This window comes from Vidua macroura, chromosome 2, assembly GCF_024509145.1.
Source record: "Vidua macroura isolate BioBank_ID:100142 chromosome 2, ASM2450914v1, whole genome shotgun sequence".
Classification (NCBI taxonomy): domain Eukaryota; kingdom Metazoa; phylum Chordata; class Aves; order Passeriformes; family Viduidae; genus Vidua; species Vidua macroura.
Genome location: NC_071572.1, coordinates 26,529,517 through 26,542,620, shown reverse-complemented (window position 1 = coordinate 26,542,620; position 13,104 = coordinate 26,529,517). Strand labels below are relative to the sequence as shown.

The 13,104-nt window shown below is 37.9% G+C and overlaps 1 protein-coding gene across 1 annotated transcript in view; it reads left to right on the top strand.

Moving 5' to 3' along the window:
- The window catches only part of RASA3 (RAS p21 protein activator 3), a 128,813-nt gene that overhangs the window by 110,966 nt on the left and 4,743 nt on the right, over nucleotides 1–13,104 (top strand). The window contains exons 15-22 of the mRNA XM_053971269.1: nucleotides 971–1,077; nucleotides 1,702–1,779; nucleotides 2,700–2,777; nucleotides 3,400–3,473; nucleotides 7,084–7,190; nucleotides 8,131–8,213; nucleotides 11,804–12,015; nucleotides 12,765–12,868. Coding sequence (XP_053827244.1) covers nucleotides 971–1,077; nucleotides 1,702–1,779; nucleotides 2,700–2,777; nucleotides 3,400–3,473; nucleotides 7,084–7,190; nucleotides 8,131–8,213; nucleotides 11,804–12,015; nucleotides 12,765–12,868 — 843 coding nt within the window. The remainder of the gene's footprint in view (nucleotides 1–970; nucleotides 1,078–1,701; nucleotides 1,780–2,699; nucleotides 2,778–3,399; nucleotides 3,474–7,083; nucleotides 7,191–8,130; nucleotides 8,214–11,803; nucleotides 12,016–12,764; nucleotides 12,869–13,104) is intronic.

The window sequence follows — 13,104 nt, the reverse complement described above, 5'->3', positions numbered from 1 at the left end:
TTTTTCTTAAATATCTTTCTAAGGAAAACAGCATTTAAAAATATCATTATGATGATCTTTTATAGGTTCAGTATTTGCAAAGCATACTCAATTTTCAAATGTTCATGATTTTATAATGGTTCATTCTGCAGATTCCATGCAGTGGAATTATTTTCTGCTTATATGTCAATCTGTAATAAAAGCCAGTCTATAAATTGGAGTTGCTGCAAGCTCACTGCTCTAGGACCCCATGTGCTGCAAAGGTTTTGTGGCTGTCAAGAGACAGTTCTTTCCAGTCCCTCTTAGCTGTTTTGACTCTGTGAGAGTAAGTGGGCAATGTAAACCCAGAATTAAGTAAAACAACCAAACTCTGTATTTTCATGAGGGGAAGCAGATTACAGTAGGAAAGGTTTAGAGAGAGTAATATGAGTTCAGCTTTTAAACAGTCACTTTGGAGTAGGCAAGCTCAAGCGGAAAACCGTTGACTCTGCTGTCATGCTCTTTATTTTATGTTTAAATAAATAAATAAATAAATAAATTGTATTTTCTGTAACTACCAACTGGAATAGATACATTAGGAGTCTGTACAACATTTGTGTTTAGGGCTATAAGTAGGTAACTGAGAATTGGCCTCTGTGCTGAACGTTTCATAAACTGTGTAAATTATTCATCATACTTCAGTGCATATATGAAATAGCAGATGTCTGTGAAATTCCCTGTGTGGTGGAAAAATGAATGGTGTTCTTGCAGCTTATGTTATGAACCTGGTTATTTTTTAAAGAGGCTCTCATTGACATTTCCTTGGGTTAGGCTATCTGAACTCTGGCTCCAAATCCTCTGTCATCGGTTAATCCCGTAACTCGCAAATACATACATTATCCAGCACATGCTCGAGTTAGCTCTCTCAAGGCTCTGATAATTTCATGAGGCTTTTCAGGGAGGATTATTGAAATGCTGAGTAGAGGTCTTTTTTTTTTTTTTTTTTTAATAGGTGACCTAGATGTAAGGTACACAGCTGTCAGCAGCTTTATTTTCCTGAGGTTCTTTGCTCCTGCCATTCTTTCTCCAAACCTCTTTCAGCTTACACCACACCATCCAGTAAGTACTGTATCAGTTTTTTCCTAGCTGTGTTTATAGTTCTGGCACCAGTCTCTCTATCGAGATTCTTTCTTCAGTTCTTTTAATAGCCTTTAGGAAAAGTACCTATGTTAGTCCAAAGATCTATTATATCTGTCTTGGATTTGAAGCATATGTTGAATGACTTTGTGAAGAACTTGGGAGATATTGGAAGAAGAGTGAAATTTAAGGACAATCAAGGTAGATGGTCTAAGCTACTGTGGAAAAAGGGGGCATTGCTTCATTCTTGCCACATCACATTAATGCTGGCTTGATTGGCAGCAGTGTTGGAAATATTTTGGATGTTAAACAACATATGTCAGGCTTTGAGTAGCTGTTCTTATTGGGAGTGGGGAGGATGTGGACAGCCTTGTTTTTTTTTGTAAGTGATTGCCTTTGGATCTCTGAAGCTATGGAGCGTGACAGCTTACAAGACAAAAACTTCTTAATATAAAAGCAACTTTTTGCCTGTGGTGTTTTATTAGGGGTCTTTTCTAATTGTTTGTTACTCTTCTGCAAGTGAAACAAGAAAGAAGAAATATAGTTTACCTTCCTCTATTCATTATTTTAAATAGCTAGTCCATATAATATTGTTCTCTTTCCTAGGATCCTCAGACTTCTCGAACTTTGACACTTATCTCTAAAACCATTCAAACACTAGGCAGCTTATCAAAATCTAAATCTGTAAGTATGCTATTATCATTTAATGACTTAATTTAAGAAAGTGATTTTTAAATCTTTTATCCTTAATTGTAATTAAGCCTTTAAAATGCTTGAGTTGCACTAGGCTCATGCAATACTGGTTGTGTTTGCTTTGATTGTAAGCCTCTCATGTTTAGAGGAAAAATAAATCTGTCTTAATCTGAACTAGATTTCAGTAAAGCAAAATTGTGTGAACAATCTAGAAGTCTGTTTCAGACCTCTTCATTCCTTCCTTTGGAAAAAAGACAATGATCAGGAGAACCTGTGGAGTTCTCTACTTACCTGTGATACATGATTAGCAGCTCTACAGGGCTTAATAGATTGTTTCAGCGTTTTAAAACTCAAGTGAGAAAAGTCAACCAGTAAGGGGAAGGGCTATACTTTCCTTTTCATACCAGTTCAGTTTTCTGTCAGCGGTGAGATTAGAGGTAAATGCCCATACTCTGGATGTTTGATTGAAATAAGTATACCTAAGGCACCACACTGCTGTAGCTGGTGGTAATTTGGGGTGGTTGGGGTCTTGTTAGGATTCACACAGGCAACAGTGGGTGACTGTGTGCCTCAGTTATGAATCCTTCAACATAGCAGAATTCTTTTTCTTACACTTCTTGTCAGGAGGGAAATTTAAAGCCAAAGCAGAATTTTGAAGCATTTGAAGAATGCATTATTAACTGTAGTAACTGAACATATGAAATGCATTCTGCTGCCTCTCTGAAATAAAAGTTTAGTACTATTGAATGTGTGCTGCATAACATGAAAGTAGCACTTTGCTTATTTTATTTCTGGCCAGAAAAAAGCCCTGTCTATCTGCAGTGGCTTTCCTGCTAACCTACTGCTATTAACAATAATATTTTCTGTATAAACTGTATGATGATATGCATGGTTTTGGCTTTGTATTTCAGGCCAATTTCAAGGAATCTTACATGGCTACATTTTATGACTATTTCAATGAACAGAAATATGCAGATGCAGTAAAAAATGTAAGTAATACATGTGAAGAAATCCTAAAAATCCTAAAAAATCCTAAAAAGATTTCCTAAAAAGAAATCCTAAAAATCCTGCTGTGCTGTTGAAGTTGAATCCTGGAAAACAATACATACTGTTGGTAAACCAGGAAGTGTATTGAGAAAAGCAGACTCCTGATAACTAATATTCAAGAAACTTCTATTAAATTATCACGTCAATTATTAAATTAACACGTCAATAGTAAAATTTCTTTGCATCTATTTCTAGTTAATAAATCGGTTGGATTAACAATCTGCTGCTTAGAGCTTTTGAGATATGTGTACTTTGTAGAATGCTTCAGATCTGTGATGAAAATGAGTCCAAAAATTAGTCCAAAAAGTAGTGAAATATCCATATAACAAAGCAGAAGCACAAGAAGTATTGGGCATCTGCAGTTCTGCTGCTTAAGAGCATTTGTGCTATTTTTTAGGTTACGACCCAGGAAACTTCCCAGATTCCTCAAACTTCTGCCATTACCTTCTGTTTAACTACTTTTACAAATACTCTCATAGCTCTGTGCTATGCAAATGCTGGACGATTTTAATTTGGGTAGTGTGGTCCTGTCATTTTTACATCTGCTTTTTGTTCACCTTTTAGTTTCTAGATCTAATTTCATCTTCAGGAAGAAGAGATCACAAGAGCATAGAGCAACCTATATTGCTTAAAGAAGGGTAAGTATGCATGTGCAACAAAGCCATCTACTTGTGTGCTTACTACCATTCTAAGGCAGCCATCTCTTTTTCTGCCACCCCTATTCCATTCATGCAATCAGAGAAGAATGTAGGAGAATTCTTGTGTTGCAATTTCTGCTCTCTGGTTGCTATAGCTGATTTGAACATATTTTCATTTGATTTAAATCTTAATAGAAATGTGTTTTGAAATAAGTGAAGGAAAGAGAAGCCTGTAGAACTTAATTAGCTTAGCAAAGGCAGAATAAACTCAGCACTGTATTAAAATCAAGCTGGGATCTTCTTCCTGAACTCTAGTGAAGAAAAGCTGTAAAATTCCACCGTGAAGACAGTGGAAGACTGAAGACAGATACCGAATAACTTAATGAGAGCAAATCCTGCAAATGGAATTTGCTTTTGCTGCCTATGAGATACATATGCTAACTATTATCATGGCCATTTTGAGGAAAATTTGACATGTGCTTGGAACAGTTTATAGTTTTAGTACCTTCCCTTTTTTGGGAAGTATGTTCCATATGCTGTGTTAGTTTCAGATACCAATTGTTGACTTTTTTGTGACTAAACTGGATTGTTAAGATCATCTAAGTGCACTGTAGAAACAGCTGCTTTGAGCTGGGAGGAAGAAAGTAAAATCCAAATTTGTCAGAGCTCAGTAAGCTCAGATACTGTTTGAAAGTAAGCCTTCATGGTCGTTTGCAAAAAGTAGGTTTTCAGTGAAAACATGACTACTTCTTCTATTTAACCTTGACAGTTCACTTCTCTGATAAACCTCTGTCCTTAGAAGCAATTTTGTCTTAATTTAATTCTGTACATTTGTCATCCTTTTGGTTTTCAACATAAGTTTATAGTTTGTAACATTTACCCTCTAACTGTAAAACATTTTTTTTCTGCCTCTGTCTTTCTTTTGCTCCTGTCTGATTTTTTTCTGTCTTTTCTTGCTCGGCCTGTGGCTGCTGTTGTAAGGACTCTTAAACTAACAGTAAAGAAAGTTGATGGTAATAGTTCATGCAGGTAAGATGGTAGAGGCAGTTGCTGCTTTGCTGTAGCTACTGGCTGACAGCATGTCCTTTGCAGCAGTAGATTTGTCTGACTTAACTTCGGGGAGGAAGTACTCTGTTTAACCATCCTGAAATGCCTGTGTAAACCCAGCAGAGAACATTTAGTTACCCATTTCTTGATGTTGACCTTTTATTTTATTTTCCTTAAAACAAAAACCTGCTGTAAATAGAGAATAAAGGATTTCTATCTGTAGGAAGGGCACCAAGAAGCAATGTATGCATCATGAAGAACTTACTGAAAGTGATGAAGAGACTATGTATTTTTCTAGGCACTTCTTAATTCATGTAAATGATTCTCAAGGTTAAGAAGTGGCCTTCAGCAGTCTATTTTTTTATTTTTTTTTTTTTTACATTTTGCATTATTGCCATGTTTTGTTGTGGGACTTCCCACAGCCTTTGATTTGATTCTTCTCCAGACTGAATGGCTGTTTAGTGGGGTTTCTATTTGCCTTTGCAATATGTTTGCTTGCTTTTGTGTTTTTAATCTATCTTTGCCTCTATTAAGAGTATCAAATGGAAAACTATATCATAAGTACTTTTGATTGAAAAGATTAGCCATTGGCACTTGGGTTTGCTGATATCAATCATGCCATCACTGCTTAACAGCTGGCTGCCTGGTTCTTTCCAAAAGGAAGAGAATGAAAAGGAGAAGTATTTTTTTGTTGTTGGTGGTGAAAAGGGCATGTCTATACTTCCAAGCAAAACTAAGGCGGATCCAGATTCAGGTCTCCCATAAACATGAGAAGAAAGAGTATCTCCAACCACCTTGTACTGAAATGGATTTAATCTTGGACTTCTTCTCCCTTTGTGCTTGTGTTTGTTCTGACTTCTTGCAATTGCTAGAAACAAGGAAGTTGACCTTATAACTGTGACTTTGAATGCTATTCACCTATCTCTGGAAAATAAAAGCACATTTTTCTCTTGGCTATGTCACCTATGAAGAATTTAGTTTGAAATGTGCTCTTAGCCCTGCCATATGGAGTTTGCCTTTTTCAAAGAAGGGAGGCTCTGTAGGAGTTTGCAATTTTAAGTCACCTTTAAGTTGGCATGAGAAGGATTAGAAACTAACTTGAAGAACATGTTGTCCTGCCCAAGGGTGTCAGTTCTTCCTTTGAAATTTGCCTTAAGCTGGAATTATGGGGGCTACTGCCAATGGGCCTGGTGACGACCTGAATCACATGGTGTTATTAAATATTCCTCAAGTATTCCAAGAATAAGGACCAAGACAGAACTGTCTGACCATTTTAAGAATGAGAGATGTGTAACTATAACCAGTTTTAAAAAATCTGCTGCTGTAGACAGTCTTTGTCAGCTTTTGCCCACACAGCTTGGAATGAGCAGCAGGCACCAGCCCAGCTGGTTACAAAATAGTTAAAGTCTGAAGGAACTTGGGTTTCTGTTTGAGCTTTAAACAGACCTGTGGTTTGGTCAGATGTATTGTAGTTATTTGTGACTGAAGATACCAGGAGCAAGAAACAGTATTAGCTGTTCTAAGCATTTTAGCTCTGCTATTGAAAAATCTTAAACCAGGTCATTCGCTGTTCTCTCTGTGTGCTCTTTGTGCTGTATAGTGCCTTCCTACTTGATAAAAACCACTCTTTAGTAAGTAGTTTTTACCCACTCCATTATGCAGTTCTGTATTTGGCACAATAGTTAATGTAATGTGTAGAGTAGCTGTTATCAACTCTCTACTGCATATGCAGACACATTTTTATCTAACAAAAGTGATGCTGAGCAGTATGAAGTCACCAAAGTCACATTGACGCTTTTGGATTGATTTAGTTGTTAGGAAAGTGGTGGATGCATCACAGTTTCCCAGTAAACTAATTTCACAATGAACTCATTCAAATTTGTAATTAATTAAAACTGACAACTCACTAAATGAGCACCCCTAATCTGCTGAAAAAGTGGTGGGGGTGGTCTACCTTCCAGCCATGAGATCACTTTGTATGTTACTGAAATTGCATTTCATCTGGAGTATCTATGTGCAATTGCAAGTGAGGCTGTGGAACATCCTGATTTTGTTTCTAGAGCTTGAGAGTGATTAAAGCATGTAAGGGTACAGTCCCTGTGCTCCAGAGGCTTTATACCTGCCTTTTAATTATTAAACATAGTCTAAACTTTCTGAGCTTTCTCACAGCTTAAAAAAAAATGCTTGTAGAGTCAACAGGTCGAGCTTAGCAGAGCAGTACTAACTGTGTTTTGCCTTTTTTCTGCTGTACTAGGAAACCATTTAGCTGGATTTGTAACTGCAGGAAGGGCATAAACTGCAGCTTAGTTAACTAACTACAAGTCAAGTTATATGTCTTGCCCCTCATCTAGATCTGGAAAAAGGACAGACCTAACTAATAGATGCACTAAACCTGTCCAAATGTGACACTTTTCCTTACCAAGAAAAGACCTCAGTAATTAGAAAACACTGTGTCACCTCCTAAAGCTTTGCAAGTGCTATGACATATCTGTATGTATACACATATATGTGTAAATCTACATACATAAGCATGTGTTGTAATAATTGGTGCCCTGTTTACTAGGTTCATGATCAAGAGAGCACAAGGAAGAAAACGATTTGGTATGAAAAACTTCAAGAAGAGATGGTTTCGCCTGACAAACCATGAGTTTACCTATCAGAAAAGCAAAGGTAACAAAGGTTTGCCAGTCTTGTTTTGATACATTGAAGCAATGATTAAACATAAGGATTGTGTAGGAGGAGAAGACTGAGATCTAGATCTGAAAGTGTAGAAGACACAGTGCAGGCATGTCTGTCAGCCTGTATGTTCTTGCTCTTTTTTTTAGTGTCTGCATTGACAGTTAGAGAAGCTTTTTGGATTGCATAATACCCTGTAAGTTAGCAAAGTATTTGGTAATATTTGTCTAATATCAGTTATTAACATCATCTGTAGGTTTCACAGTTACCTAGATTGTCCTAGGAAACAAAACTTAACAACTTTAAGCTGGAATTTGGGTTTGTATTGAACATTCTCAGATACATCTCAGCATGTGCTCATAAATTCTGTAGTGTTGGCACAACTGGATACAGTAGACAAGGATTCACCTGCAATCTTTGAACTTGAAAAATGTGTTCACATAATGTTGCCTAATAGCAAGGATTTTGCTTTTTGCAAATTGTTCCTGTCTGTTCAGTAGTACACAAGAAATACCACTTCCTTCCATCATGTAAGTACATAGGGAGGAAGAATGATAAGGAAGTATGTTCAGATCATGCCAGTCATTATTTCACACTCAGCTTTGAGATCTTGCATCACCACTAGTTCAGTTCAGCTGACAGGAATGATTTATTTCATCGTCACCTTTGCAGTAAATATACCATGTCCTGCTGCAGTAATCAGTTTCTAAGAGGTTTGCTAGTGTAAGGTAGTGCAGCTGAAAACAGAAATGTACTTAAGATAATACTTAAGGACCATGCTAGCAAATGCCTGCTGAGTGAAAGATTTTCCTTCTTTTCTTATGCAGTCAAAATGGTCTTCAAAGAAACAGAATTAGCCCTTAGAAAAAGGGCAAAAAGTGAAGATGAGCTGTGAGTAAGTGGCTCATTATATGTGTGCCTGTGTGTTTTGCAGGTGATCACCCTCTGTGCAGCATTCCAATTGAAAACATTCTGGCAGTGGAAAGACTAGAGGAGGAATCCTTCAAAATGAAAAATGTAAGTAGGTCATCTTCATTAATGTATTTGTTAGGCTGCTCCAGATCCACCAGCCTAATCGCCTTTTTCCCTTCTGTAACCTGGATTGGATTTCTGTTGAAAGATGTACAACCACAGCTGCTTGTTCTGTATATAGTAGCAGGAATTTCCAAAAGTACAGCCCATTCAGATTCTTAACAGCCCAGTCAGCAGTCTTTGGGTTTCGTGATCTGCAGCACACTCAGTACTGAGCACTGCTGATCAGCTGTCAGCTCTGTAAGGTCACACACACAGGTAAGATGATCGAGTCCCTGCCCTTTCTGCCAGGCCTCTCTGGTCAGAAGGAACTTGCTGCTTATAATTGTGAAGGATCACAACTTCTTTATTAGTGGTTAGGTTTCTTTATTGGTTCATGAAAGTACATATATATATATATATATATATTTGGATTTGTATATTTGGATTTAATTTGGGTTAGGTTATGTACCAAAACAACATCTGTGCTGTGGTAGTATGGTTTGCCATTTTGGTTGCCACATTAGGGAATAACATAACAGCTGTATTTCTCATGCATGGAACACTACTGCCAACTTCTGTATTGTGTAAGAACAGACTTGATCAGTTTGAGTGGTGTTGGTAACTTTTTTCACACACCTCTGCCTGTAAAGCTGAGTCCAGTCCTTTAAAAATTGTATTTAAAATTAAACAAAAAAAAAGCTCAGTTTTTTTTTCCAGTTCTGAACATGCATCTACTACAGACTTATTTACATGTATAAATGGTTGTGACTTTTATCTTTTTCTGCCTTTAAGACTTTCCTGCCATCTACACTGCTTGTGAGCACCATGCAGGGCAGTGCTCAATCCTGCCCTAGATATTAGGTTCCTCAAACAGCTCTTTGCTAAAAAGTGAAATACAATTCTAGGCTCTTCAGTATTTCCCAGTTTTAGATATTATTTTGGTAACATCTCTCTCTTTCTCTCTCTCTCTCTCTCTCTGCTAAAACGTGGAGCTTTTAGAACACATCTCAATTGTACTGTAGTTTGCTCTGGTGTTTGTAACTCTACCACACAGACAAAAACCAACCCAAGCTGCAAAATAATTTAGGCTATCAGAAGGCAGCTGTAACATGTGATGAACTGTTGCCAACTGCACTCTGCAAACTAACTTGACTGAACTGAAAGCAGCCACACAGTTGAGATAAAACTCACTGTAGAGAGGAGTGAGCTACAATTCTGTAACTTATGCTGAGTGTACTGAGCGAGACTGAGCATCCAAAATATGTCTGCATTGTGAAGATTCATTATTGGAAAAATATACCTTTATTGTCAACATCAAAAGCCATGTGCTATTTTGGTTGCTTAAATTCAGTATTACCTGGGAAATCCAGGTGACTACATCCATTCCAGGAAGTAAGATTCAGTCTTTCCATTAACAGTAGAAAATAATGTTGCCACCTTCTTGTGCTAATATATTCCTATTTTTCTTGCCATACATAAATAGATGACTGCAGCAAGATCAGAATTCTCAGAACACCACAGCAGATGTATTTGCAATGGATATTCCCTTGTGGGTGCTTGTGTGATAAAAATTCACATTTTGTATAAATACTCTCAGTGTATCTGTGCTCTGAATTGCACCAAGTGTGCCTTTTTCACTCATGTTAAACCTACCTGTCTGGCAGTAAGGCCAATAGCCTTCGTTGTTCTTAAGCACAGTTTGGGGAATGTGAGGGTGGCTTTAAGTACTTTTTAGGTCTTCTGTGTTGTTTGAGAGGCATCTGGTGGTTTTGGTAGTGTAAAGGTCTTGCAGCCACTTGAAATTCTTGGCTTAGTTGTGGGCTTCTCAGTAACTGTTGCCATATGTTGGATCACTTTGGTTGATATCCTCTTACACAAAGCCATACTCCTTAAATCTGTTCCTTGTTGCAATGCAGGAGGCTCCATTTAGCCCAGCAGGACATTAAAATTCTTTTCCTTGTAGCTCTGTGTTAATGGAGAATTGAACTGTATGTTCCTGTCTTCCTTTTTCTTCCTTCCATCCCAAACTCAAATTACTAGTTATGCCCTGAAGAATTTTATTGAAAAGACTCTTTGTGTAGTTGGCACTGTTGGACTGATCACACCAAGCAGCTCCTACACTGCCATGGTGTATTGTGCATTTCTGATCATTGTCTGATACCATTAGGGACCAATATCAGACCAGTTGTCTTATACCAAGAGTGCTTCCCTGCTAAATACAGGAAAATGGTTGTTTGAGTTTTCCCTTTGCTGTTTGGCACGATGCACATTTTAAAGTGTCACAAAGGAAGAAAGGACTGTGCAAGAAAGGACTTGGTACTGGTCTGCAAGATTCTCCCAACCAGCTAGGTGCAGAATTCAAGCCAATATTTCAAGTCTGTTTAACAAACAAAGGCAAATTTCAATTTTGTTGAGTCTGGTTTGTTCTTATTGTTTGGTTTGTTTGCATGGCTTTTGTTGGGTTGTTGTGTTTTCTGTGGGTTTTTCTTGGTTTTGGGGTTTTTGGGGTTTTTTTTGGGGGGGGGTTTGGGGTTTTTTTTGGTGTTTTTTTGTTTTGGTTTGGTTTTTTTTTTTGTTTGGTTTTTTTTGTTTTGTTTTGGGTTTTTTTTTGTGTGTGTGTGCACCTCTCCGGTTTTCTTTTTAAAACAGCACAACGAAACCAGCTTTTGGAAAATTGTATTCCATATTATATGGGCAATGTAATGTCTAATGATTTGAATAATCAAGTGAAGAAGTAGAGCAGAGAAAGATAATTTAGACATACCTGAAATAGAGAAGAAAATGCATTCACTATTTGCAGAAGCTGGAGGAAATTACCTGTCCAAAATTTGCAGCTAGCATCGCTAACTTGAGCTTAGTAATCTTCGATGCATGATCAGTGTAATCAACCAATAAGGCTGTGCATCACAAATTTCCTTCTTCAGGAGGAGGAAGATAAATACCCTTCTAGGTTCCAAGCTGTTTTGAATAGCTTTAGTTAAGATTTTCAATGGTCAAGCTGTAACACAGAATTAACGTGTAATTATTTAAACCACCTGATGTCAATCAAAGAGAAGCAGTATTTCTGTGATCTTCTAATAGCAGCTATAGTTGGGTATGGAAGCATGGAAGTTGCTAAAAGGCAGTGGTCATGCTGAAACAGGTACTGAAAGGACTAGAGAAATGGCAGTACTACAGCAAACTGTCACTAAGGCTGGATCCAAACTCTCATTTTTCTCTTTTCTGCCTTCTGCTGACGAGCGTTTCCTTTCAGGCCAGCGCTGGGTTCCTCTGTCAGTCTTCCAAAACTTGGAGTTGCAGCATTACTAAAATTGCTTCCCTGAGGCTGACAACAAATCTTGCTGAGACCCAAGCAGCAAGTTGATATTAGTTATTTGTAAATCATCTCCTACAGGACTGGTATCTTACTCCTTGTACCAGGTGAAAGGTCTTGTTCTTTTAAGGGCACATTTGCTGCTTGGTTTTGTGTTGAAATAGATTTATTGGTCCATTCTTTTAGTATCCTGTGCTTTTCCTGCAATAAATCTTCACTCCGAGTGTAGTCCTAGGTTCACTGACTCATTCTGGTGCTTTATTCCATGGTTTATTTGCAGATGTTCCAGGTGATCCAGCCTGAAAGGAGAGTCCTGTATATCCAAGCAAATAATTGTGTGGAAGCCAAGGACTGGATTGATATCCTCACCAAAGTGAGCCAGTGCAACAAGAAGCGCCTCACCGTCTACCATCCCTCGGCCTATCTCAATGGCCACTGGCTTTGCTGCAAAGCTACTGCAGACAACACCCCTGGCTGCACACCCTGCACAGGGTAAGGGTTTTAACGTGCCATTGGTGTAGCTGCTGCCTTGGTTACATGTGTCTCTGCAGGGTGACTTGCAGGGGCACAGTTAACCAAGATTTGCCAGGTGTACAGATATACAAAGGCCATCTCTTGGTATTCTTGATTCTGCATGTGTGGATCGAAATGTTGACTTTTTAGAGTTAGAGATGGTGATAGGAGGTGATTGTGGGATTAAAAATACTTTGGTTTTGATCATCCGTCATTAATAAAAATGTCCGAAATCCCTTCAATATCCTGTTTGTAAATTCCTGAAGCACTCATCTGCTGATAGATTTAATTCTGAGCTGATCTTTCCAGGGGGCTGCTCATGCTCTCTCTTAAACAAAGATGTACTGTCTGGTTTATAGGAAGCAATTTTCATCTAAACTGAGAGAAGTCACAAGACTGTAGTGGTAGTTAGACTCAGAATATAAGACCTGGGTAGTTGGAAGTTCAGTGCTTTGGCTCCTCCATCTGGTTGTAGCTGACTAATTCACCAAAATTAGTCTGGATACTGATACAGTCTTCTTTTTCAAGTCAGTGGAAGGGTGCTGGATAAATAGAGGAATAAAGAAGTTTGAACTTGTCTTCTTTTGGGAAAAAATGGAAGGTTTTGTGCTCTGTTACAGTCTATTGGCTTTCATAAGAACTCACTTTGTTTTCCTTGTTAAGTGCTTTATGTACCATAATACACTGTTTAGCATATAACTTTTACCTCTTGTCCTGATGCCTTACAGAGGCCTGCCAGCAAATATACAACTGGATATAGATGGAGATAGAGAAACTGAGCGCATCTACTCTCTTTTCAACCTGTATATGCCAAAATTGGAAAAAATGCAAGGTGAGGATTAAAGATCATTATGTCTCCAATTCACTTACCAAGGCAAAAATACCTGTGAAAAGTTGTATGTTCTGGTTTGACCAACCTTGCAAATCACATCCTAGAACAAGTGGCCTTTATTCCACTTCTTTCCCCTTCTGCTGTCTTGAGGCAGTTGTGTGTATTATTTTTGGTGCAGTCTCATGGTCTGTAAAAAGTTCTTTGCGTACTAACAGTTGTTTGAAATATGGTCTTAA